The 27079-nt window shown below is 39.9% G+C and overlaps 4 protein-coding genes across 4 annotated transcripts; all 4 read left to right on the top strand.

The window, feature by feature from the left end:
* Positions 1 to 3033: 3033 nt before the first annotated feature.
* LOC308362276 (parvalbumin, thymic-like) lies at positions 3034 to 4148 on the top strand (the record flags this gene model as incomplete). The annotated part of the gene is made up of 4 exons (XM_080834850.1): positions 3034 to 3109; positions 3326 to 3458; positions 3850 to 3959; positions 4120 to 4148. 4 exons carry the CDS (start codon positions 3034 to 3036, stop codon positions 4146 to 4148), a joined length of 348 nt encoding a protein of 115 aa, XP_080690976.1.
* A 1138-nt stretch (positions 4149 to 5286) lies between these two features.
* On the top strand, positions 5287 to 7612 carry LOC308362274 (parvalbumin beta 2). The gene is made up of 5 exons (XM_080834848.1): positions 5287 to 5345; positions 5995 to 6068; positions 6402 to 6534; positions 6788 to 6897; positions 7327 to 7612. The coding sequence occupies exons 2-5, from the start codon at positions 6008 to 6010 to the stop codon at positions 7350 to 7352; spliced, it is 330 nt and encodes a 109-aa protein (XP_080690974.1). The 5' UTR covers positions 5287 to 5345; positions 5995 to 6007; the 3' UTR covers positions 7353 to 7612.
* Positions 7613 to 16594: 8982 nt separating this feature from the next.
* LOC308362273 (parvalbumin alpha-like) lies at positions 16595 to 18641 on the top strand. Its single transcript, XM_080834847.1, has 5 exons — positions 16595 to 16688; positions 17139 to 17205; positions 17416 to 17548; positions 17664 to 17773; positions 18362 to 18641. Exons 2-5 carry the CDS (start codon positions 17145 to 17147, stop codon positions 18385 to 18387), a joined length of 330 nt encoding a protein of 109 aa, XP_080690973.1. The 5' UTR covers positions 16595 to 16688; positions 17139 to 17144; the 3' UTR covers positions 18388 to 18641.
* Positions 18642 to 22552: 3911 nt separating this feature from the next.
* pvalb9 (parvalbumin 9) lies at positions 22553 to 25236 on the top strand (the record flags this gene model as incomplete). Its single annotated transcript, XM_080834851.1, has 4 exons — positions 22553 to 22616; positions 22892 to 23024; positions 23831 to 23940; positions 25211 to 25236. Exons 1-4 carry the CDS (start codon positions 22556 to 22558, stop codon positions 25234 to 25236), a joined length of 330 nt encoding a protein of 109 aa, XP_080690977.1. The 5' UTR covers positions 22553 to 22555.
* Positions 25237 to 27079: the final 1843 nt, after the last annotated feature.

Here is a 27079-nt window from a genome sequence, read left to right as displayed (position 1 = left end):
AAATTGCTTCGTACAGAGTCTCGCTGGGAGTTGTTGTTTGTTTGTCTTTTTATTTTTTTGCTGTGCTACAGGTTGAGTTGCGTTTGAGATTTACAATCGCAAGGTCAAGGTCAGCCTAGGGTTCCAGACTGAAGGCATAAAAGTATACCCATGAACACACACACACAGACACACGCGCATACACACCCTAGCGAGTGATTGATGTCCAAGAAGGCAGAGGGGAGTGCAAATGAAGAATCTGCCCCTACCCCCGACTCATCATCCCCACCCCATCCAACCCCCAATCTTCACCCCTCCCTCCCTCAAATCTTGGCTGAATCTGAGAGTTGCAAAGGCATGTCACAGTCAAAGCCGCTCGACTGAAAATAGCCTGGATGGGTAACTAAACCCAGGAGACACGAGGGGGTAGAACCTGCCCATCTTGCAATGGGTTACCAAAGCTCCCCCCTCTCAGTATGAGTATGAGTATGGGGGGGGGGGGGGGGGGGGGCAAGTGTTTAACACTTAAAAGTGTCTCTTTATAAAGGGGAGAACAGATTATGTATGTCTAATAGCCCAAATGCAATATCGCGTATCAATTGGGCCGGGTGTAGCAAGATTGGCACAGCATGTAGCAGGTTATGTCGAGTTGGCAGCTTGATTAGGAATCAGAGACTTGCTTCAGGAGATCGATATCACTGAGAGTCTCTGTATGGAAAACCGCTCCAAAAATAGATTGCTCACGGAATGCAGGGCATATAACGATTAGCGTACAGTTATTGTGACATGTCTATCACTCAGCAGATGATTAATCTTTGTCTCCGTCGGACTCTTTGGCCGGTGACAAATAATTGTGGCGATCAAATTGTTCTGCAACAACAGTTATATGTATGGGGTTGCTTTAAATGGTAGAAGGTGATGCCTGCCAGTAATCCCAAATTAAGAAACAAGCAGCTGTCCAAACTGAATCAGAATAAGAAGTCAGCACCTAAGCGCTTGGCGCCAATTGCATCGCAGTACTACACATCATCACAGCACAACATCACAACATCACTGCAGTACTTATATAAGAGTATAGGTTAGGAATCAGTGTCCGCCACCTCGCTCATTGTCTCATTGCATTAGCACTGGTGAGAGATTCTATACACTGTGAAATGGTGTACAGCAGGATGCAGTCCTTCCTTGAAACGAAGTAGAAAAACATCTGAACTGCAGTTACTCCATGCACAGTTAGTCCATGCAGAGTTACTCCATGCACAATTAGTCCATGCAGAGTTACTCCATGCACAATTACTCAATGTCAGACATAGCTGGTGCTATATGTTCTCACAATTAATTCAAATATATAATATCCATGCAAGAGATGGGTTGTTGATTTGTCTTAGTCACTGGTTTACACTACATTTAGAGTCCTAAATGACCACCATCATGATTAATCTCTTGACACGACTCACCCCTAGTCTGCCCCATGATTATCTGGAGTAAGGCCTCCTCTTGATGCTCTCTCTCATCTTTCTGGGCCACCTCTTCATCTGTGTGAATTTCAAGATCTCCATTAGAACCTCACCAACACAAGTTCTAGAACCTAAACACCAAAACGCTCCGGAGAAGCCGGACCAGCTCTTTGTTTCTGTCCAACTAAACTGTGCTCTATCCAGCCCTGTTCCTCCCCCACCACCACCACCACCACCACCACTGTCCATCACACAGGAAACCTGGCCTTCCTGCAAACAAGCGTCAGCAGCAGAGGGGGACAAGGCCAGAGGGGTAGGTAGAGGGGGGAGGATGTGGATGTTTTTGTTGTTCTTCAGGCCCAGGGGCTGGCAGCGGCCTGGAGGTACGCATTCGTCCATCCTGAGGAAGAGAGCCTGTGGAGGAAAACAGCCTCGCGTCACCAGGCCTCTCAGCCACCTGCACCGGACCAGCACGTGCACATGCACACACTCGCACACACACACACACACACACACAAACACCCACACACACACAAACACACACACACACACACACACACACACACACACACACACACACACACACACACACACACACACACACACACACACACACACACACACACACACACACCCATGCACTTAATCTCTCCCACAGTATTTCACACTTACATGACAGGAAAATATGTCTGGGGTAGAGAACACAGTGTATGTTCTGCAAAGATGGCAAAATATTCCCAGCATGGCAGTGTGGTATTGATTTATGAAATCTGAGAAATCTGTGACCAATTGCTGGCAATGGAAATGTGCATTCTATATGCATCTTAAAGTAACTGCTATTCAAAGGACCATATAGTCATTAGCATAGAGAAACATAATTTTTCAGATTGACAGTAGTTTCAATAACAGGATGCCTGTAAGGACAGTGTGCCAAAACACTTCAAGGAAGAATCTAGAAGGACTGAAAGAGAGGAAAAGTGGCCACATCTGGCCAAACCAAATATAACCTGCTGTCTGCTCATCTGGCAACATGACCCACTTGGGAAAACACCTACGGTGATATTGTCATCAAATATTTCACGGTCTGTCTGAATATGAATGCACATGCTCTCACTGGAGGGACACAGAACACACACACACACACACACACACACACACACACACACACACACACACACTCTCTGGTCTACTCTGAATGAACTACAACCCAAAAAAACTGAGTTGGTTGCATATTAATAAATAATTAATTAATTTGTTCTTGTTTTCTTGAGAATGGCAATACATTCTAAAGTGATTGCATCACTTGTACATTTTTTTTTTGAGCAGAGAGAAGGAAAAAGAAAGAAAGCACAAAATGAACAAATACACCAACCAACCAATAAACAAAAACACACACAAACAAACACCAGATAAATCAAACAAATAACAGTGTTTGCAGATAGTCTTTACATATGCCCAATTCAGCCTGTGTGTTTGCCTAAGTATTCAACGACTGCTGAAGAGGCTCAAGGAGAGCCCAGGTGCATCTGACAAGGACGCGTTTGTGGCTTTTGCCGTTGTGTTTAAAAGCATTCTCCCTCACCCACCCGCAGTCTTCCCCATGACTTGCTTGAGGATGGCCGTTACAGACCTCTTTGCTGCTTCTGACATTACTTCAGCCATCAGCGCTTGCCAAGGTATGGAAAGCTGTCGCTGGATTTCTTCCATTGACAGCCAAATGAAACAGTCAGGGGTCTGAGCGTTAAGTTGCTGGAAGGCTGTTGTGTGGCCGGCTCACTTGCTCTGAGCAATAATATCACTGTCGTGTTACATTATCAGATTGCATCATGTTGTTATCATACCTAACAAATGCTTTTTTCCTTTAATGATTTATTTTTTCATACATGGTGCAGCAAATGATTCGTTCAGTCCTAAGGCCTTCTTTGCAACCGTGGGACTGTCAAAGAAATCCCCACCAGAAATAGAGAAAGTCTTTCGGATTCTGGACCAGGATAAGAGTGGTTTCATTGAACAAGATGAGCTACAGTTGAGTAGAATGTATTCTCACAAATTTTAACAAATAAATTGTAAAAAAACACACTGTGTTAAGTTATTTTTTCGTTTTGGCAAGTAGCCGTGTAATAAGCGGGATAATGTATAGAACGCCGGTCATTATCCCTTACATAACTGCTATTGATGCTTGAAGTAAAAGTATAAGTTAAAACCTCTATGGAAATCCAATGAAACTGGAGATTTCTAGTAGTAGTATCTTTTTTAGAATACAATAAAAATAATGTATTAAAAATAGTATCCTCAAGGTAAAACTAAGGCTTATCATTCAGAAATCACGTAAGGATTCCCCTGTCTATGTAATGTAGGCTTTTTACTTGAAAGTGTCATCTCCTTCATCTGGCTTTATCTATGACTGCTTTTCCAGACTATTCCTCCAGAACTTCTCCAAAGGGGCGCGGACCCTGACGGCAGCTGAGACCAGAGCCTTCATGCTGGACGGAGACATGGATGGGGATGGCAAGATTGGTTGGGAAGGTCTCTATATTTAAACTCAGACATTAATCTCACTCTATTGTGTAACAGTGGTTGTTAACTCACAAAAACTAAACAGATTCAAACTAAGATATGGACCGCTATGCCACTCCAGAGCCTGAGGAATTTATTTTGATTTATGTATTCTCCTTTTTGTTTACAGAGTTCTCCGCTCTTGTCAAATCCTCATGATGACGGGCAGCCCAGAATTGACACAGCAGCATTCCAACTCACCACCTGCATACTCTGCATTTGTTTTATTTAAATCAATATCATTTTGTTTTTGCAAATGTCATACTTTCGCTTGTAAAATGTCATTCATAGTGATATTCATGGTATTAAAAGAACCAGCTACATTAAACCCCTTGGCTCACCAGTGTCACTGTGTATGCAGTTTTGGTCCAAAAAAAGTCTTTCCAAGTTATAAATAGAACGTCTCACAAGTGCTCTGTCTGACAGTCCTCTGAGCTATGTGCAAACAAGTTTTTCAGACACCAAAGAGTCTCAACCCATAATGAATGTATGTTTATAGGTACAAATAGATTACAGAAAATGTTTGTAATAAGTCCCATCATTTGAAGTAGTTCTAAGGTAAACATTGTTTACAGTCTGAACTTCAGGCTCAAATTCTGAGTCTGAAAGCACACACCACAGTTTGAAGTAGCAACTCATCAGAAATGAATTTGTCTCATATGCCTCCTCATTCATTTCTGAGCCCAGATCATTTTCTACCACGGCCTCAAAAGAGATGCCATTGATCTTGCTGAATACATACCTATGTGTTTGTGAAATTTTATGGTGCATCCTGTCACACATATAGGGTTTGTCTTACAAACGCAAAAGAAGATATTAAAGGAATCCTGAAAGATTGGCAGGTGTAATCTGAGATTTCTCTTCCTACTCCTCAATCCCTGCCCATGTTTGGGATATCTTCAGACAGATGCCCTGATAAATTGCTTACTATTTTTTTAAATTCTTTAACTACCTAAAAGTCTTTGAAGTTCTGTTTCTTGGGTAAACTGATTGCCTACAAACCACAAAAGACCCTTAGACGAATCTACATGTGCATTTCTTCATCAGAAGGATCACATTACAAAGAAATCGCACTGTAGACAGTATGCCATATACTTTGACTGAACGAGGAAGGGGTAGACGCCCAAAGATGCCCACTTGTATTACATGCATGGAGTTTGAGTGACTGCATTTTTAAGGATAAAAATAGCACTAGGCCTGTATGACTTGGACACATTTTTTTTTTCGAAACTTTCCCAACCTAAGCATTTGGTGTCCTTTACACTGTTGGCTGGCCAGAGTATAAAAGTGAGGCAGAGAACCCACATCCTCAACCTGTGCACATCCTTGCTACTCAGACGTAGACCGAAGTCTAAGGTGAGTCCCTATCAGGAATAGCAATCTATGAGGAGCTCTCGGGTGCTGGGCGCCAAATGGAATACAGTTAAATGGACGAACGGGGAATGCTTCGCATTTGGAATGCATTTGGACTTCTTCCTTGATTTGGAGCTGCGAAAAAATTATATTGTTTTTGAAATGAACATATCAAGAACTCTCTACACAAGACAGTGGACGAAAATCTTGCAATTACCTTGTGTCGAATAGGTGCAGGAATGGGGTGATGCGGTCGTCTCCAGATAGAAAGTCATGGGAAATTAAGGATTTAAGCGACTGACAAAGACAAAATTTGCTCGTCAGTGGTAATTGCACCACAATACCACGAGTGTGTGTGCAATAGGATTAGGCAAGCTTTAAAATAAGAATTCATCATAACAGCAAGAAGTTTAATGTATGATTTATTTAGAGTAGAGGAACTCACGGATGGTCTTGTTAGCTACTTGGAGGGTCAGAGTGTTGTGCTAACTGCATGCTTAGGTCCTAAGGCAAGTAGTAGCCTAGTAGGCCTGTGATGGGGACAATGACCTAACTCTGAAGGTCAACTATATGTTGATTCTGCACAGATATCTCTTTCGCATATGTGTTGTAAACACAATAACAGAGCTGATCTCCTGTCATCCTTTTGCAGATCTTATAAAAAGATGGCTTTTGCTGGTATCCTTGCCGACGCTGATATTGCTGCTGCAATCACAGCCTGCGCAGGTAGGCGATGCCAAATATGGCTTTGCGGCCATATTCATACCCAATTGCTACCATAACAAACTTGCCAACCTAGAGGCATGACTTCATTGTTTCATTTATATACATTCAGAACTCTGCTACAGAAGTAAAGCTTTTAGATGACTTCTTGATAAAGTGCATCGATTATTTGACTTTAAATGTGGAGAAAAATGTAGATAGTTGAATTAACTACATAACATTTGTCAATATGTATAAAATGTAGTTAGGGTCAGTAAATCCTGAAATGTACACAAAGTTTTAAAAAGCAACTGGTGTTCCAAAATTGCTTTTCCTCACAATCCTGTACTCCAACAGCTGCTGACTCCTTCAACTACAAGACCTTCTTCGCCAAGTGCGGCCTGAGCGCAAAGTCCTCTGATGACGTCAAGAAGGCCTTCTTCGTCATTGACCAGGACAAGAGTGGCTTCATTGAGGAGGAGGAGTTGAAGTAAGAACAATATCAACTTGTGTTTATGAAAAAAGATGTATGATGGTGTAGCCTGAGTGATAAGAATTGCATAGTGCAGTTATGATAATGACTGCAAGCCCTTGGGACTGAGGAACAAATCCCTTATGATCCAACAAAACACCTGTGGAAACAGATCATATTTAGGACATAACTCAGTATTGGGGGGGTCAAATCCCCCATCTCACGTGTTTTCCTCATATCTAACACTGATTATCTATGCTCATTTCCCCAGACTCTTCCTCCAGGCCTTCAAGGCTGGTGCCAGAGCTCTGACTGATGGTGAGACCAAGGCTTTCCTTGCAGCTGGTGACGCAGACGGTGATGGCATGATTGGAGTTGATGGTAAGATGCCACTTATACATTCAATTGTACTTCTATGGCTTAGTTGCCCATTTCTTCGTTTGACACCACTGGAAGCTGAAGTTTGAATAGTAGACACAAATAATCCTTCACTATAGAGTAAGAAATTAGTAATAAAAAAAACAAAGGGACCATGAAATCTGTCATACATTATGATAAATTATAGAATTTTACACTTGGTTAATGTTATCCTACTGCAATCAATATTAGCGATGCACTGAACTGATGATGTTTAAATTAACCTTAAACATCAAGTATATCAACTGATTGTCAATGTTCAGGCAGTAGTTCATTGTTATATCACAAACATGCAGTATTTCTGGAAAGTAGGATGTAACTAATAACTTTAGTATATCAACTTTGCATTAATGTTGCATCTTTATTCATTCATGTTTATTTTCATTTCCACAGAGTTCGCTGCGCTTGTGAAGGCTTAGGTTTTCCACATTTCATGGAACCAGACTTCTGCTGTCAACTATCTGAGATCAACTATCTGAGTACCTGGCTCAGATAGTTGATATTGTCTTTTTTATATATTTATTTATGAATACCATGCCAACTCTTAGCAAGGACATGTGCAAGGTCTCAAAAACTTTTTCTCATGTTGTTTAGTTATGTTGTTCACAACCACACCAGTGCAGGTGTTCGATCTCTTTTGCACTTTTGAACATAGAAATAAATAAACATTTTGAGTAACTGTCTTGTTTGTTTAAATATTTCCTCACACACACAAAAAAACAAGCAAAGCATGGAGCTCTAAAAGAAAAACAGAGTATTTAATGGTTTAATTGATTCACTCTTTCATCATTCAAAACTTCAACAAAAATATTTAGGTATTTTGATACATCAACCGACTTTGGGACACCAAAACTAGGGAACACCCTTCTGAAGGCATTACTTTAGATAGATTAACCATTAGAATGCATTGTATACAAGCACGGGGGGGCGGGGGGCTAGCGGGGAAGCACCTGTTGGCAATATCTGAAATGATGGATGCAGGACTCTCACCCCCTTGCATGAGAGGAGAATGCTGGCCTAACACTCAATCCCCTGGCCTGGGGACAGCGCGAAGATAGCCATACTCAATTAGAGCTGCAGCGCTCTGCAGGACGTGAACCCTGCGGACTAGGGTTTCAGAACTATAATTAAGTGAGATGGATTACTTTTTTAACCAGATCCCTGCCGTGGGGAGAGCCAGCAGAATCCAGGTCACGCCGTGCATGTATGTTACAGACCACAGTATACATACGGGATATAAATACACTTTCAACTGTTGGATGCAGCTGTCATGAACAGCCAGAGATGTCACTGCCTGAGCAGGCCAATAAGCAAGCCTTGGGGGACCTGCTTCTGTAAAGCAAGCAGTAAGAGATCCCATAATTATTTACTACATTGCACGTATGTATGAAATTAACATTTTAAAATCCTCATGCAGATTGAGATCCTGTATACAATGACATATTTGAGTTTAGTGGTACAAGAGAATTAGTGCTGAGAAACAAAAGACTAGAAATATACATGTGCAACTAAAGAGTAACTCAAATATCTGAAAAACTCACACCGGCACACGTCACGTCTGAGTCTGATTTATATTTGAAATACACATTGGCAAAACCTTGTCTAGGTAATGCACAACACAGGGGCAGCATTTCTGAGAGATTCATAGATATTAATATTAAAGTATAAGTTTACCAACAAGTTAAGTTCTGAGTCCAACTCCACACACTAAGAAACCAAAGTACCAAGGAATGGACCTAAAAAAGTACAAGTGTCTTGTTACTCCAGCTATCCCCAGGGTGCATCAACTGTACCTTTATAGGTACATTTTTTACTTTGTGGTACCAAAAAAGAACATTTCTGCACGCTAGTGCCGAAAATGTACCCATTTGAAAGGTTCAAAATTGGTACCTAATGAGGTACAGCTTGAGCTACGTACCATTTTATACCTTTATAAGGCAAAAACATACCCTTAAATCAAGAGACAAAAACATTTACCATCATTCACCTGCATTTATTTAAAGAACTAACAATTAGTTAACATATTTTAACCAATAGAATTTTACACATATTCTCATTGCTTTTATTTCCTAGTAACACTTCTCATACACTGAAAAAACTGAAATCTAAGTAAGATGAAATATCCTAAATCAAGGCAATATATGCTTTCTTTTTGTCTGACATGATATTTCTTCTTACCAGGCATTTTTTATGTTAGAGCATTTCACTTGTTTCAAGCGTTACAGACCTTATTTATCTTAATAAGGTATTCTAACTTTATTACTGAGCAAGTTAATCCTTAAAACTAATCCTTAAAACTAGTTTGATCACCATTTTTCTTATTTAAAGTAATATACCCCTCATTTAATAACTTTTTTCTTGTTTTCAAAATCTGAATTTTTTCAGTGTAGTCCTTTTTAGAAAACTGCTATGTAAAAGCTGATATAATCTTTTTTTGGGGGTGGAGGACAACTTCTTCCAAAATCTTCCACACAGTGACAGTTATTTTTACGAATGGTACATTCGCATTGTTTAAAAATCAGGCCATTAATGTGAAAACCACCTAATAAACATTTGAAAACAATTGAGGTAGAGTTTGAGGGGCGCAATCTCCAATCTTCCCACTAAAAATCCAAAACCCAAAACAATGTGAACAGCTGTGGGCAAGAGAGTGTGATATATAATTATGGAATCATGTTCAATGAAACTAAATAAAACTATAAACAAGTGTCACACTAAATTTAGTAAAAATTACTCTAGCTGCAAAAAACTACAGGCAAGACATACAACTGATGTGTTGATGTTTTAAAATAGAACAAATTGGTGTTGGAACAGATTCAATTTGAACTAAAGCAAAGGGGAAACCACTGACTGACAGGCTGTGTTTATGTAATCATAAGGGTCTTTAATGGGATTGTGGGGGGGGGGGGGAGTGTAAAATGGCAAAAGTGGCAAAGATAGTTTAGAAAGTTAGCAAGATAAGCAAGATAAGTCAACTTAACGGATTAACACACTAAAGTCTGACAATAACATTTTCATAAAAGTGCCTTTAAAGCAACATTAAAATAACAGCTTCAAAATAATGTTGGTGTACCCTTCTGCTAGCTATAAGATGAAGCTAACACAGAAAAACTTTTTCGGATGAAGTGAGGAAGAGAAAAAGAGAAAATAACCAAGCAAGAGACCAAAGCAAGAGACCAAATAGTAGAGACTCGTCCTGGCTTTAACTCATTGGCGATAGCTAAAAAAGACAAACTGATACAAATCGGATGTCTAGCTGGCTTTCTTTCTGTTGGACTAGTTGGAAATAATTTATCAGCTTTCTTGCTATGTCTTGTGTTGCGCTTGCTTGATGTTTGGCTGTGTTAGGAAGTTGTCGACTCGCTGGGTTTTTCATCATAAACATCCCTGCCAATGTTATTTATTAAAGAATGCGATGTACGCTGTAACCTTATCTGTGTCATTCCTGTCTCACAGAGACTTGTAGTTTTTTCAGATGCCCAAAGCGATCGCCCTCAGCCCCTTCTCAGGCTAGCGTCCAAATAAATGAATGTCACACCAAAGAGTTTGTTCAGTCTTCAACAATCTCACACCATATAAGCATTGGAAGTTGCAACTTTGAAAACCTCACTCAGCTAGCTTGTAATAAATTATACTGTGCAATGTATATTTTCTACAATATGACCTTTATCATGTAGCCAACAACATTTATTTTGTCATTCTTTTGGTTATGTAAGCGTGCATCTCTTATGTCACAATAAATATGACTGTGCCGAGTCAAACAGTAAAATTTCAGAGAGTAATTGCTTCGGTGGGGACATGAAAAATGTGCAGTCTGGCCCTCTCTCCTCTCTCTTTCCCTTACGCTCCTTTGCAACTTGCCACACATCACACATTTTAAAATACTACTCTCACACGGTTAGCGTGGGTTTTGCTCGATCTTTACTGGAGCGACTTTCAACATGTAACCTTACTTGACCGGTGCATAGGTGGAGATACTGTTGCAGAATGCAGGTGTGTCCATTTTTTTCCACCATGGTTATATCCACGCAATTGTTTTTAGTGCTTATTTATTTATTCAATGCCATTTGCAGTGTTCGTGTAGTGTTTTTATTTATGTTAGAACATCACGATGCCTTGTAGAATCATGACTTTAATGTGAAACGGAATTGTTTATGATACAAATACTAAGTATGTATTATTATAAACTTTTATTATAGTCCACGCTAATGCCTCACTGGCAGAGGAACTTAAAGGGATAGTTCGGGATTTTTGACATGAATCTGTATGGCATCCCCATGACCAGTGTCATGCAATCACGCTGACTTACCCCCGGCAGCGTCCTGTGAGCAGAGTTCTTGTCCAGTTTTGGTCAAGCCAAAAGTAGTCTGGCAAGTTTGCTAGACCCAGCAAAATAAAACTTTTCTCTTCCCAAAACATTATGTGTTCAAAAGAGTGATATATTTGCATCCCAAAAACACTCGCCAAAGTTGCCTGAGAGAAACGTCCGTCACAGGAAAACGATGAAAACTGAGACAACATTTGATAAAATTGACATAAAGCTGAGTGTAAAAAAATGGTGAAGGCTTGCGACTATCTAGGTTGTGGCAACAAAGATGATGGTGAATCGACTCTCAGTTTTCATCGTTTTCCTGTGACGGACGTTTCTCTCAGGCAACTTTGGCGAATCAACTTTCGCCAATCAAACAGGTAGGCCCTAGCTGTGAGGTTGCGGTATCGCACGTACTGAAAATAGGGCCAAGTGATAACGAGGTGTGACTTTTTCCACTACCATGTTTTTGGGATGCAAATATATCACTCTTTTGAACACATAATGTTTTGGGAAGAGAAACGTTTTATTTTGCTGGGTCTAGCAAACCTGCCGGACTACTTATGGCTTGACCAAAACTGGACGAGAACTCTGCTCACAGGACGCTGCCGGGGGTAAGTCAGCGTGATTGCATGACACTGGTCATGGGGATGCCATACAGATTCATGTCAAAAATCCCGAACTATCCCTTTAATCACTTTGCCCGTTTCGAGGTCAACAGGCCCACCACAATTGCACTGACTCCACTAACCCCCAGCAGCCACACTCTTACCCTACAAGAACACAAGATCAGATGTGTGCTCAAATCAGTAAGCACAAGGAAAGCCGCTGGCCCTGACTGGGTACCTGGAAAGGTACTCAATTCCTGTAACAACCAACTCGCTGGGGTCTTCACTAAGATCTTAAACATTTTTCCCACTCTAGCCACAATCCCACCCTGCCTAAAATCAGCTACCATCATCCCTGTCCCTAAGAAACCAGCCATCAACAGCTTGAATGACTATAGACCAATTGCACTTACACCTGTAATCATGAAGTGCTTTGAGAAACTGGTTTCACGGCACATCAAATCAACCCTTGCCCCCACATTTCACCCGCATCAGTTTGCTTACAGAGCAAACAGGTCCTCGGGAGATGCCCTCGACATAGCCCTCCACATCGCACTGAGCCACCTGAAACTCTGTGGAACCTATATAAGAATGCTCTTTATTGACTACAGCTCAGCTTTTAATACTATTATCCCTGACATACTAGTCAGCAAATTCACTGCACTAGGCCTCTACCCCTCCATCTGCACCTGGATAAAGGACTTAGCCTAAAAACTGTAAAACTCGGCCCCCACCTCTCCTCCAACATCAAGCTAAGCACTGGCTCTCCACAAGGCTGTGTGCTGAGCCCACTACTGTCCTCCTTGTGCACTCATGACTGTACTCCGACCCATCCCACCAATACCATCATTACATTTTCTGTTGACACCACCATGATCGGGCTAATATCAGGAGACGACGAATCAGGGTACAGAGATGAGCTAAAGAAACTAACTGTGTGGTGCTCAGACAACAATCTGTCACTGAACACCACAAAAACGAAGTAGTTAATTCTGGACTACAGTAGGTAAAGTGAAGATCTGGCCCCACTCTACATCAACAGGGACTGTATGGAGAAGGTCCACACCTTCAAGTTCCCACTTAACAGATGACCTGCCAACACCTCAGAGACAGTCAAAAAGGTACAGCAGTGACTACACTTCCTGAGAGTACTCAGGAAAAACAACCTGGAGTGTAATCTGATGGTGGCCTACCGCACCACTATCGAAAGTGTACTGACCTACTGCATCTCAACGTGGTACTCCGGTTGCACTGCAGCAGACAAGAGAGCCCTCCAAAGGGTCATCCACACAGCCCAAAAGATCACTGGCTGCTCACTGCCCTCCCTGGAATCCATTGCCTGCTCCCGCTACCTTAGCAGGGCCAATGACATCTTGAAAGACTCCTCTCACCCAGGCCACCACCTGTTTACTCTCCTGCCCTCAGGCAGACGGTACAGATCCTTTGGAGCAAGGACCACGCTTCTTAAGAAAAAAACTTCCCCGACGGCCATCAGAACACTAAATACAGACATGCACTTAACACATATCACCTTATTGACTTTTATTCACACCATCTCAGTCACCTTACACCTGTGTAAAGACAAAACTGTTAGGAATTTATTGTAAAGCACCTCATTGATGTATTTATTGTTCCTCAGGGAAGTATTTTAATCTATACCACCGCACTTTGTTGAACTCTTAATATATTTATAATTTTAAGTTATTCCTACTGTTCTTAGATAGTTGTAATATTGTTGTGTTATATGTTGCTGTTGTTCCTTGCCGCACCAACAGGAGAAGCACTCCAAATTTCGTTGTATACAAATACAATGACAAGAAAGGCTTTTCTATTCTATTCTATTCTATTATTATAACTATTTAAATGCAAGGATGTCTGTAGAATTGATGTGAACGCAATCACCAACGATTTCTCACACATTCAGCCTTTAAGAACATGGGCACACTCCAATCTGGACGATTTATGACTGCTATTTAGCATTCTTAAATTTTGTTCAAAGTTAAGAACGAATCCCAGATGAGAAAACTTTCATGAATGCAAGAATTATGACTTTTGTTAGTGGAGTTAAGAAGAAATTTCTTCAATGCCATTTGAAGTTAAAAAAAAAATTCTTCTTAACATGTTCTTAACTGCGTTCGAGAATGAAGTCCAATGCCTGTCAACCTTTATACCTCTCATAGCGGCAGTGACAGGGGAGAGAGGAGGAAAAAGAGGAGTGTGTGTGTGCTTTGTCCAAAATCAGCCTCTTTTTAATCAGAATAAGAATGTGTGTTAAATGACTTGCTGGCTTTTACTTATAGAGGTTTTACTGGTGTGGTTGGTTTCCTCACAATCTGACCGTGTTCAGCCAAGTTTGACTGAAACACAGAGCTGCTGGTAGCCCCGCCCGTTGGAAACAGCATGTGAACCCAACTAAACTACTTTGAGAAATAGGGGGATCATTTTTTTTTCAACACTTGAAAAACACTGTGTTTTACGTTTACTGCTTGTTTTGTATTGCTTTTATTACTATATTATTCAAAATGATACATTTGTGTTTACAATGATTGTTGGGAGGGACAACTATATTGTAGGTGGGGGACACGTCCGGGATCTCCACCTATTGTTCAGCCATTTTCAATCCATGAAATGCAGATTTTTATAAAAATGTAAATTTTGTCACCATTAAGACCAGTATTGATGTGCTTCATCACAGTACCGTCGTATCATTTAGTTTACAGCTCAAAAAACACATTAAAAGGAAATATATATTTTTTAACCTGGGCTTTTAACCTTTATCTTTTTGTGTCCAAAGTTATACTAGGGACACATTGACATCAGTCCAGTCTTGAGTTGTATTGCTAAAACCAGAAACCGCACAATGGCTATACAGCGGAGTCCTATGAGGTAAGCATTTGCGTCAAAGTAAACTGCTTGTTTTCGGCACTGACAGGCTCATAAATGTTATTATAAGTGTCTGAAACATAGAAAGGATCCCTACAGAGATACACCTGTGTCTGTTTACTTCAGTAACTGCATAGAAGCTGTAGAAAATGACTGTTTCCATAGTCAGTGGTTTATCTGTCTCTAGTTCAGATATCTGATGTTGCACTAAATTCAGTACCTGTAGTCGACTATCGGGGTGGGAGGCTGTTTGTAATGTTTACAAAAGGAGAAGTAATTGACTACAGGCACTGCATTCCTTGCTAATGCTTTGTCAGAGCTATGTGCAGGTGTATCTCTGTAGGGATCCTTGCCTTGTGGTCAGACCCTTATAATAACATTTATGAGCCTGTCAGTGGAGAGAATATCTAGTTTACTTTGATGCAGGTGCTTGCCTCATAGAAGTGTATTGTATAGCCAATTAGTGGTTGCTGGTTTTATCGGCGAACCCAATACCGATGTCGATCATCCAGTGTCCAGTAAAATACACAAAAATACCTAAAAAGTAGGGCCCAGGTTAAAAAAAAGTGTACACTTCCTCTGTAAATCCTTCATTTATTTGAGTAATTATACTCAGAACTGTAGCTGGTAAATTAAGTAAAGTTTTAGGACAATCTGAAAGTATAGAGATTAAATTCAAAAACTAAACATAACCAAGCCCTCTAAAAGTCTGCTCAGTGATAAATCTTCACAGGTTTTGACAAGCACTTCATCTATCTTTCACAATGCATTCCAAGACAAGAGTAGAAATGAGTGCTTTAAAATGCCACATTTATTGCAGAAGTCAACGCCCAGTTCACTTTTACTTTAAATGTACTTGCATGCTCAGAACAGAATACTCAAGACAGTATCTAACTCAGTAATGTATTTATTGACAATTTAAAGAACAGTTTTTAGCATCACAAATCTTTACCATTTCAGAAGATGATTCAGTAAACACAGCATAGGAAAATAGTAGTAAGGACACAACAGCACTGTAAATAAGTCCAGATGAATTGGGATAGACCTTGTGTAAACATGGGGTATTCCTATCAGCTTGTCTGTACATTTTAATGAGGCGCTATCAGTTTGCATCACTTTCATATAGTATATAACCATAGTACACCACTGGGGCTAATGAGAGGTGAGAAGACTAAAAATAAAACCATCCACGTCCCTAATAAATGCACGGAATACCAACATGTCCTAACAGCTCAGCAAAGACTTGAGAGCAGTGAATTGTTGATAAGTGATGCTCTGCGAAGGGCTCAAATAATAAAGTGCATCATTATAGACTGACATACAGTGCAAAGCCTCCAAGACCACATACACAGAACAATTAAGTAAGAAAAGCCAATAATCACAGTGTTGCTTTAAAATAAATCTAAGTTTCAAGTTTTCATAATTGAACATCATTTCAGGTATACCTACACTTTTGTCCAGTTTTTTACATCCACACTATACCAGTCGCCGGAGCTCTAAAATAAGCACCTGCAGAACATTATATTGCGAAAAAAGAAGTCCTCATTTGACTTACACAGAGATCCTGCTTGCACTGCTCGTGTGCATAAATCAATTCGAATGACCTTACCCGCATCCTTGCACCATTCCTCAATTCACAAGTTAAAATTTTGAGTCACCAAGCCAATCATTTCACCCAGATCAGCAATATGTATTATTAGCCCGATTGAATATTAAAGACTTTTGCCAGCACGTACCTTTTATGCATCTTCGTTTATGTATTTATAAATAGATCAGCCTGACTACTGCATAGATTTGTCAACCAACTGTTTTGCATGCGGTATCCATTACATTAAGCTTCATATTTCGGGTGAGTGGAAGTATATAAGATCCAGGGGTCGGGCTTGGTGGTAACTGCAGTTGGCAGATTCAAACGAGCTTGCGAACCTACTCTAGCACCTCAAGCAACACTTGAGGTGAGTTGAACAATTTTGCGCGCTCACATCCGAATGGAGGCATAGGCACCGAATCGAAGTTCGAGGCTCGAACTCTTCGACTGGTATTGGACTACAGCTCAGAGGAGGGAAATTTAAAGGACATGTAGCCTACCACTTCACGTGTGCGCGATTACCTGGCACAAACTTGGACTGATAAAATGGACTCTTAATACAAGAATGAACATTTGGATGGTTTGGCTAAAGCAGTTATGAATCAGCTCTAAGCTCTCAACCTTCTAGTCAGACTCATTGGTCTAGTCGGGCGGCTCTCAGGATGGCTCTAGGAGTTAGGACCCTATCCTGTTAATACTTCGGCCGACGTTAATCTACAGTCACACTACCGTTTATCGTAGACCCTAGTGTTTTTATGGCGTGTTTATGATATGGATGCGACTAAGCTGATTTAACCTTCTTTTCATTTTTCCTCAGAAAATAATGGCTCTCGCTAGTCTATTGAAACCTGCTGACATTGATGCAGCCCTGAAGGCATGCGAAGGTATAAATAATGAACATATATATATATCCTCATGAATCGATGTGAAAAGTAGGCTATTAGATAGCAAAGAAGAGGGCATTGGTGAGTCCTCCTTTTGTAAAAGTCTTTTAGTTAAGTCTCATGCAGTGCTCATTCAAAAAAATGTATATTATGTCATATAAATACTGTATGTTATCATCACCAAAATCAAAACATGCCCCTTTTTTTTAGCTAAAGACTCCTTCAAGTTCAAGGACTTCTTTGCCAAGATTGGCCTTGCCGCAAAGACCCCTGCTGAACTTAAGAAGGCGTTTGAAATCGTTGACCAGGACAAGAGTGGCTTCATTGAGGAGGAAGAGCTGAAGTGAGACAATAACTTCTATCACTTTCATTCATTTAGTCGATTCATTTTAATACACAGAAACAATACGGTCTATCAAATACATAAATTAACTGAAAAACGTCCTCTCGATTTTCAGACTGTTTCTGCAAAACTTCAAGGCTGGTGCTAGGGCTTTGACTGATGCTGAGACCAAGGCCTTCCTTAAAGCTGGTGACGCAGACGGTGACGGCATGATTGGAATTGATGGTAAGATGTCACTTATACATTCAATTGTACTTCTATGGCTTAGTTGCCTATGTCTTCGTTTGTCACCACTGGAGGTTGAAGTTTGAATACCCAAATAATCTTTCACCATAAAGTTAGAGATTACTGAGTACAGTAGAAAATTAATTAATATATAAGTCATACAGTTGTCATTATATAAGTAATTTTGTTGGCCCCATTAAATATACTGCTTTTACATTTGAATTAAAGGTGACCCAAATTCCAAAAAGGTATGAAATGTCACATAGAATGTAACTGCAGCTATTGGCTTAGTTTGATGCATGACTTGTAAACAGGCCAATAGCAATCAAAAAGAAACCAGTGGTACCTGAAAGTCACAGACCTTTAAAAGGAAAGCTGTGCTGGCAGCTAAGTTGCAGTATTAGTATGGTAGGTTATTATAGGTTTGCTACTAGCGTGCTAATCCTCACATGAAAGTTTTTTTTTCTTCATTTGACTTAAATTTGCACATCTGAGTCTAACTTAACTGAATGATTCCTTATAACCTGAGTCAGTCAGTGCTGTATTTAACCTATGGCTTATCTGATTCTTGCTCTTTTGTTCCTGCAGAGTTCGCTGCTATGATCAAGCCATAGACCTTGACCAAACAACACCTCTTCAAGGAACAACACTGCCCACGACCTCCTTTTACATCACTTTCAGCCAACTGATTTTTATACAGTACATGTGCTTTAGACATGCCTGCGGATTGTCCTCTCCCATGTTGCACTCTGTCCAAAATGATTGTCAATGCAATGTGGTTGTGTCTCATGTCCTGAGTATGAATTTTGGTATTCCTGCACTTTTCGGGAACGGACGATGAGAAAAGAATAAATGTTCTTTTTCTTTATCTCTCTTTGGTCTTTTCTATAATGCCTGGTTTGACATATAATGTAATTGTATTTTATTGCTTATGTATAAGCATATTATATTACATCAACGAACATAAATCAAATATATATATATATATATATATATATATATAGCCTAAGAATAAATAGAATACATTTTAGTAATTATTTTATCCATCCCTAATTGACCAGATTTACTTGAGTGAAGGCAGCTAATTATCACACTATAGTATATTGCACACAAACAGATATGTGCACCGCACACCACTTATCCAATACAACAGCATTCTGAATGAGACAGTATCAGGGAAACAGTATCAGGGTTTGGCATCAACTGTAAACCACATCTGTTCTGCTCTACCCTCAGGTGGCCACTAGATGGAGCCTTGTTCTAAATTTGAGATGCTTTTGTGGGTGAATGTTATTGAACAAAATGAACAACTAAACTACTTAATGCCCTCGTTCGCTCATTGTAAACCTCACTGGCGGGTGACAGTTACCATAGAATTTCAACAGGTACAGCCTAGATTGATCGTTAAAGAAAGGGTATTTTAGTACACAATACTTTGAAAGCTGTGTGCATGAAAGAACGACTCCTTTGCTTTACAAACACGGTCTATGTGATGCTGATCAGGATCTAGTAAGACATTTATGTGTAAATACCAAAGTAGTTAATTCATTGAAGCATTAAATCAATTGAAGATTCTTCAAAGGCCCTTGAGGCTAAAAAAGATTCTTCCCGAAGGGCAAAAAAAAGTGGCGTAACTCTACCAGAGAAGGAGCCACACTAATCTGAGTGGTATCGGCATCAATGTGTAAACCGCACTGCTGGATCCAGTGTCTAGTGTCCCTTATCTCTTTCTTCAGGGTACAGCTAACCTATGACCTATTTACTTCATCAAATATCGAAATCTGACGATATGACTGATCACCTGGCATCAAAACTGCACAAACTACTCAAGAACTTGCAGAGTGAAATATTAGAGACTGTATGAGAATTCTTCTGTTTGTTCACAGAGTAAACAACTCAGTTGCATGTTGATCGGATTTAGACGTCCCCTAATTAAACTGATTGGAAATGCTGAGTTGACCGATTACGATACTTGGTTACAGAACCTAACCTCAGGCTCGTGTCTCAGTGTCCAGGTGTCTTCCCAACTGGATCGGATTCCTTCGAGGGAGGTGACTTAATGTTGAAACCTAGCACTCGGTCTTAGGCCTCAATTATTACAAGTGTCCAGAAAGTGTGCCCAGGTAATGCTAAAGTGGAAGAGCAGGAAGAACATTTGGTGACCAGGAGAGAGCTTTGCCCAGCGATCAATAGATCACAGAGGGTATTCAGAGGTTATAGGGACTGTGAGAAGACCTGAACACTGAAGGCAAAAATCAATTTTATATCAATATGGTATACAGGGGAAACAATAGGTAATTGTTACATGGTGGGTTGATTGTGTCACTTGTTTCCTTGTGATGTCTTTCCTATTTTGAAGCAAGGGGAACGTCAGTGTGTGATTTTGGCTACATGTTTTTGTATTCTTGTGTAACTTTGTATGAATTCCAATTGTTACAAAGGTTGCCTCCACCAGCTGCATCCAGCTGTGCACCCATATCCCCTATTTTATACCAATGTACATATATTATCTATAGTTTGTAGAAAGGATGCCAGGCTTCTAAACCATACATCAGCCCTCACGGGGAGCATAGTCGTGAACAATGAAGCAAGCTGTGTAGTTTACTGAATAAATGAACTCTGGATATACTGGCAAAAAAAAAGAGAGAGAAGAATAGACATGTGTTACATACAGTTGCCATACAAATTTCCATTTCCATGATATAAATGTTTGTTCTTTCAAAACATGCCCTTATTCATCCTATTCTGAAAGTTCCAGATGGTTCCACAAAGATCCCATGAACAAAACACATCTGATCCATGATAGCATTTATAAATCTGCCTTCAGGGTAATTCCATCCCGATACATTAAGCGCCCCTACTACTCCTGTACACTGTTACCACAGTGCGCCATGATGTAACCTCTCTGGACGTATATGGTCACATACCGTACTAACGTAAAGGCTGATGCACATTCCATTCCTTGTTGTCTGGATAAGCCTTTTCACTGATATACACTACTTTACAATACAAATGTATAGTCCAGCTGTACATTACACATGACACTGTCTAATATAAGTAAGGACAACAAAATTATTTGAATTAAGAAGTGATTGGTTTCTGAGATTGATAGCATAACATTCAAGCTACAAATTATTTCAAAGAAGAAATAATAAAATAAATGATTATACAATTTCAGATGCAGAGATAGTTATGAGAGATACTTATGAAGTTACTTACCATGAACATAATGTGATGTTCATGACTGTGCACTGGGTATATGAATGGAAGGTTTAACAGTCATGATATTTCGTGATGGTCTGTGATAGTTATGCCTCTAGATTAGCATGGAAATGTACAAGGGATAATCTGACTACCATCTGTTCTGATGTGTTTTAACAGGATGGAGGGAAATTAATATTTTGGGATTACTTTACAGAGACACACTTTAATCTCCACATTGTAGATTTTTTTAATGTCAGATACTGTATCTAAAGTGATGCTCACACACAAAATATGATATATCAATATATTACATATATCATGCATGAGCTTGCATGTTTGAGTTTGTCTGTTTGCCTGTGTGTGTGTGTGTGTGTGTGTGTGTGTGTGTGTGTGTGTGTGTGTGTGTGTGTGTGAGAGAGGGGGGAGGGGGGGAGAAAGAGAGAGAGAGAGTGAGGGGGAGAGTATTGCCGAGACAAAGGGAGGGAGGGATAAAGCACTCGAATCTTAATTTGCCTCTGGAGTCTATGAGGGGGATGTCCAGGTGACCACAGCCTATCTAAACGCAGTCCGAAGCGGATATAAATAGTAAAGGTTAATTAGTTAGGTAAGAAACTGGAGAGGGCCCTGACCATACGAATTTGATATACGGACAGGTAACTCAAGCATCACTCATTGTGAGTGCAATAGGACCCTATATAAGTTCACGTCGGCTGACAACAGTCACCACTAAGCCTTATCTTTGGATCACGGAAAAGCGAAAGCCTCACAGCGGTAAGTGACCCTGTTCGGTGCTTCTGTGGGATAGGGAACATAGTTTGAAGCCTGCATGGAACCTCTGGATGTAGTTGCAGCAACTCTCTACGAGGCCCGCACAGGTGTGTGATATTGCGGAACATTTAACTTCGACGAAGGTTAGATTAATTTAGACACCTTAAGTCTTCTCTTCTTCTGGTGATGTGGTAGGCTATTTGGTGTTTCGCGTAAGAGACTCGTTCATAACAAGAATGAGGTGTAACAATCAATGATAGTCCGGTCGTATAGAGTAAGATTACTCAAATAATACAAGGGTATCATTTTCAAAATTCACTCATCTGACAAGAAATGACTGGAGCGGAGGAAGGAATTATTTCAAAGCAGGTGCAGAGAGGAGAGACATGTCAGAGTATGTTTAACAGCATTTTTTCTTTCGTCAAGAGACGGTCGTGTAGAATACAATAATTACTGAAGTAATTTATTTGAATAGATGGTTTTATAATGTTTAAATTGGATGGGCCCTACGTGATACCATCAACTGCAAATGTCGCTTTCAGCTCCTTATCAATTATGTGCTTCGTCTGTGATCTTATTATCGTGAAACTATAATCTACCTCCTGGGGGATTTATTATCTCCGACGCGTGAAAAGCAGTAGCCTAATTAAAGAGAGCCAATTAACCGATTCTCGGCTGTATTGCGAATTACACGCGACTTGTTTTTTTTTTCTTAACTGAAAGCTATTGTTCATTACGAGGGATGCTTTCAACTCATGTTATTGCTGACAAGTGAATTATTTACTACTATGTTCCTCCGACAGGATTAATATGTCACTCACCTCCATCCTTTCTGCCGAAGCCATCGACAATGCTATCAAGGACTGCCAAGGTATGCTCTTCATATTTTCACACATATTTCACTGAGCCTGAGAGGATTTAAAGGAGAGGGGTACAGAACAGCAGATCCTGAGAATTTTAGATGGCAAAAAGAAAGAAAGAAAGAATAAATGAATGAATGAAAATCTTTCACATCTGGAGTCATATCACTAGTGTCGTGGTTTGAAAAAGACAGAATTACACATAAAGTTCTTCTTTAGACTGGACAGTTTGAGTTTGCCTAATCACAACTGTATCCTGACATTTTATACTGTCTCACTCCTTCAGATCCAGATACCTTCTGTTACAAAAAGTTCTTCCAATTATGTGGCCTGAGCCAAAAGACCCCGCAGGAGGTCAAGGATGTGTTCCGTATCCTGGATGATGACGACAGTGGCTTCATTGAGGAGTCAGAACTGAAGTATGTTCATTTGAGTATTTTCAAGTTTGTTGTTCACTGTAAATTACTAGATGTTTGTGTGTGTGTGTGTGTGTGTGTGTGTATAAAAGGATGTATTTAGTTGTAAGGCAGCATATTTATCCACCTTTCATTTGTTTATCTGAAAGGAGCATTTAAGTGACCTACACATAGAGAAGTAGCATCATGTAAGGTGAATAGCCCTTTTCAATCCTTTGAGAGCGAAAGGGAAAGACTAAATAAACAAATAGCTTGTGAGGATCAGATTCTCGTCTTCGTCATTAATGCAAGAGGTGTATGTCATTCAAGGCCCTCTACAATCCATGGATATCACCAATATTATATCTCAGCCTGCAATGAAACAGGATTATAGGCTTATTCCACTGGTGGAACACTGAGTTACAGAATGTGGCTAGGAAATGGAACAAGTCTCTTGAAGTAAACGACAGGGAAACATCATTGTGTTTGCTAAGCCTTCATTTTGGTTGTACTTCTGGATGACTTCTTTGTGTGCCTAAACTTCAGCTGATACAGAAAATGTTAGAAACATCAAGGCCAAGGGTTCAGTCTCCAGGAAGCATATAAAGATACAGGCACCTTTGTCCCACTCCTGTCTTGGCTTCAGATTTTTGTCATGGTATTAAATTAGCCAATTGATTTTGCGTTAAAATTAGCGTTACTTCATGCACAGTGCTTTGCTTGCTGACCTCCAAAAAAATTAGGGCCCATCATGTGAGAAGGAGTGCACCTTCTCTGTTGTTTATCATCTTCCGTCATTACACAATCTTTTCTTTCTCTGCCTTCTTAAGGTTCTTTCTTCAACAATTTGTTCCAACTGCTCGGGTCTTGACTGAGAAGGAGACTAAAAGCTTCATGGCAGCTGCTGATAAGGACAGCGATGGCAAAATTGGTGTAGATGGTAAGCTATCCTCTTTCTACTGTCACTGACATGGCATATAGCAGAATAACTGCAATAATCCAACAGAGACAGCGCACAGGAATGAAAATAAACTTGATTGTGTGCATTTCCACTAAGTGTTTGTAGGATTATCTAGATTTTTTACCAGCAGTCTTGACCATGTTAGATAAGCTCTGCATATTGTAAGAGTATTATAAAACTTTATACACATTGCAGTATTAACATAGATATTTTCATTAAGGCCATGTATGTTAGCCTTAAAGTAATGCTAAAGATGTGGAAGATCTGACTAAGATCAACTCTGATTCGTTTGTTTCTGTTATCATACTGACGAAAATCTCTACAATCTTTCATTGAGTCACTGGATCGGATAAAAAAAAAAAAACCTGCAGATGAGGCAACACTAACACATTGTCTTAACTAGAGGGTAAACATACTTCTTTATACTGTCGGTCTTTAAATGGTAGATATTTTTCATGGCAGGCAAAGAAGTGGGAGTCATGCAACCTAGATACTTCCCGTGGAATAGCTTTTGCAAAAGCTCAGATCTTAAGCCTGACTATTACATAAAAGGATCAAGGAAGTAGACAACCTTAAATTATTATTCAAATCGCATGCCCTTAATGCTCTGATTTCAAACAGGGTTGTGAAGGACGTTTAATGAAAAAAATGAAAGGCATTATTAACACAGTTTCATTTAGTGTACATTAATGTGGTCATTAATATTTCAATGCATGCATGGCGTCAGTGAAATTTAGTAAGGACGGTGGAATATTTTAACCTTGATGCATATCATTGCTTAAAAATGCAGTGTTTAAGTTGTTAATAGTTCACGAAACAGACTTTATGGAGCTGGAATTTCTTTCTTTTACCAAATATCCATTTTAAGTGCAAAATATACATTTTAAGTTATATATTGTGTTTAGCAAGTCTGACATGGAATAAAGAAATGGTGACATCAGTCAGACTGGGGCAAGCATCCGGCATTTGTATTCATGCATGCATGTAGTTCTATATTGCAGTGCAATCATGTAAAATAGCCCTTTCAACATTTTCTCTTGCACTCTTGGGAATAACAAATCACGATGTAGCTTTTTGTCAGAGTCAGAGGGGGGCAAGTAGAGAGAAAAAGCAGGACTGTGTGTGTGTGTGAGAGAGAGAGAGAAAGGGAGGGAAAAAGAGAGCTTCAAGTAGATAGATTTCCAGATGAGAGAATACACATTTCCATGGCTAATGATGTTGTTTTTGCTCCCTCTTCACTCTCTTTCAGAGTTCCAGTCCATGATCCTGTCCTGAGGGACCAGGTCCTCCTCAAACCATCTCCAGTGTCCAGTCTCCAGCCCCAAAACAGTGGCCTCAGATCCTCTCCTTCTGCTTTGTACCAGTGACTTGTTTTTTCGAAGCCCTGCACAAACTCAGCCATTTTTATTTGCCTTTTGCAATACACAATAGAATGATTTTTGTAGATGTGTCCTTGTCCCCAAGCTCTCCCCGTGATGGCTGAGGAACCTGAATAAAGTACACTGTTACTGTGACTCCTGTGTCCTGGATTTTTAAATCCCCTCCTGCTTAGAGTGCATTTGTTACAGCTCTGTCTTTTAGCACGCAAGGCAACATCTGTGCCATTTATTATCGGATCAGCATCCATATACATTGCAAAGCACCCCAATGGACCATATGAACTATACTTGCAATTTGAAATGCAAAGCATAATCCCTCTTTCCAGGATTTATCAAATATTTAAGTCTAATCCACCATACAACGGAGAACAGAAATATTGTTTTAATGCTCAAGTCAAGGAAGATTCACCAAAACACATCACACTCACAGGAAAACTACACATTAAAGCAAAATAGGTCAAAATGAACCAGTCTGATTCCAAGTCAAGTACAATTTGCGCCAATTTCATTTAAAATCAGATCATAAATTTCAACATATGCTAAGCTATTTGCTTTATCTTCAGCATGTGTATTACAATGTTGGTACGGTCCAGTGCCTGCCTTGCTGTTCCATTTCAGAGCCACATTAGTACACAGTGTCTACACAGCAATCCAGAATATAGCATGCTCACAAATGTACCACAAAACATCATCTTTCTGTCGGTTGGGTAAAAAGGGACCTCCCCCACTTCAAAGTGCTTAGTAGAGAAAAATGACTCTCACTAACCAGAGGCTCACTCTCACTTACCAGTGCCATATTAGGTTACAGTTGACTTTCACACCTTGCCTGTGACACACTTTTTTTTTTAGCATATTTAGGAATCCTGAAGGTCGTTCATGCTAAGTTAATAGGGAATCATATTGCACTGAGTAAAAAAGCAGAAATTCTCAGATAATGCTCTGGGTTTAGGTTTTGTAATGTCTCAATGAAGGGATGCATATGGGGATGTCACCTAATAAGAATTGATGCACCAACAGTTAAAAGCGTGCCTTTTTATTCTTATGATGACTTTGTAAAACATATCATATTCTTCCATTCTCATCAGCTGTCACATTTCATCCCCCCGCACTGCCAAGACTTTGTGCTGACTGACTGGAAGAAAATTGAATTATTCAGAGGTGGATTCTATTCGCAGTATGTCTAGAAAATGGTCACAGCATAAGAGCGTTAAAATTTAAAGCATATTGGGGAGACACAAAGGGGAGAGGGACAACAAGGACAGGTTAAAGTTACAATGAAGAGGACCTTGTCGTATCCCGTGGCCAAGAGGGCTTACTCCGGTTTCCACTGAGCTCATGGGACTGAAAATGCTTACACAATGCTGGGCACCCCCAGTGATAGATGCTTTCACAGTGTCACTGTGTGTCACAGTGAATGTTGTGAATGCATGTATATACAGGCTAAGGGGAAATTTAGTTGGAATTCATGTAAATCATCAGTCTCTCCAGGATCTTGTGAAAGGATTGTTGTGAATTTTGCAGCCAAAAGTGGCTGAATTTGGCTCTCAAAAATTGTGATGAAAATGCTGGTGATTTTAAGTTAAATACAATCAATTGCAGATCATGCAGAAATTCCATGACTTCTGCATTTTTATGCAGAATTATTGTGGTCATAAGAAAACGTTGCAAACTACAACTGTAATCGCAGGAAGTCCTACAATTTGTGTAAATTTGTGAAAACACAAGATTAAAATATATGT

The sequence above is a fragment of the Sprattus sprattus genome (assembly GCF_963457725.1).
Source record: "Sprattus sprattus genome assembly, chromosome: 3".
Taxonomy (NCBI): Eukaryota; Metazoa; Chordata; class Actinopteri; order Clupeiformes; family Clupeidae; genus Sprattus; species Sprattus sprattus.
The sequence above is the reverse complement of the archived record's forward strand: the minus strand, read 5'-3'. Positions and strand labels throughout refer to the sequence as shown.

Bases quoted from the DNA above. Each gene is read 5' to 3' on its own strand.
- LOC308362274 (XM_080834848.1), top strand. From the start codon at position 6,008: ATGGCTTTTGCTGGTATCCTTGCCGACGCTGATATTGCTGCTGCAATC. The intron at 6,535-6,787 runs GTAAGAACAATA...TCATTTCCCCAG, and splicing joins ATTGAGGAGGAGGAGTTGAA to ACTCTTCCTCCAGGCCTTCA. The intron at 6,898-7,326 runs GTAAGATGCCAC...TCATTTCCACAG, and splicing joins TGGCATGATTGGAGTTGATG to AGTTCGCTGCGCTTGTGAAG.
- LOC308362273 (XM_080834847.1), top strand. From the start codon at position 17,145: ATGGCTCTCGCTAGTCTATTGAAACCTGCTGACATTGATGCAGCCCTG. The intron at 17,549-17,663 runs GTGAGACAATAA...CTCGATTTTCAG, and splicing joins ATTGAGGAGGAAGAGCTGAA to ACTGTTTCTGCAAAACTTCA. The intron at 17,774-18,361 runs GTAAGATGTCAC...TTGTTCCTGCAG, and splicing joins CGGCATGATTGGAATTGATG to AGTTCGCTGCTATGATCAAG.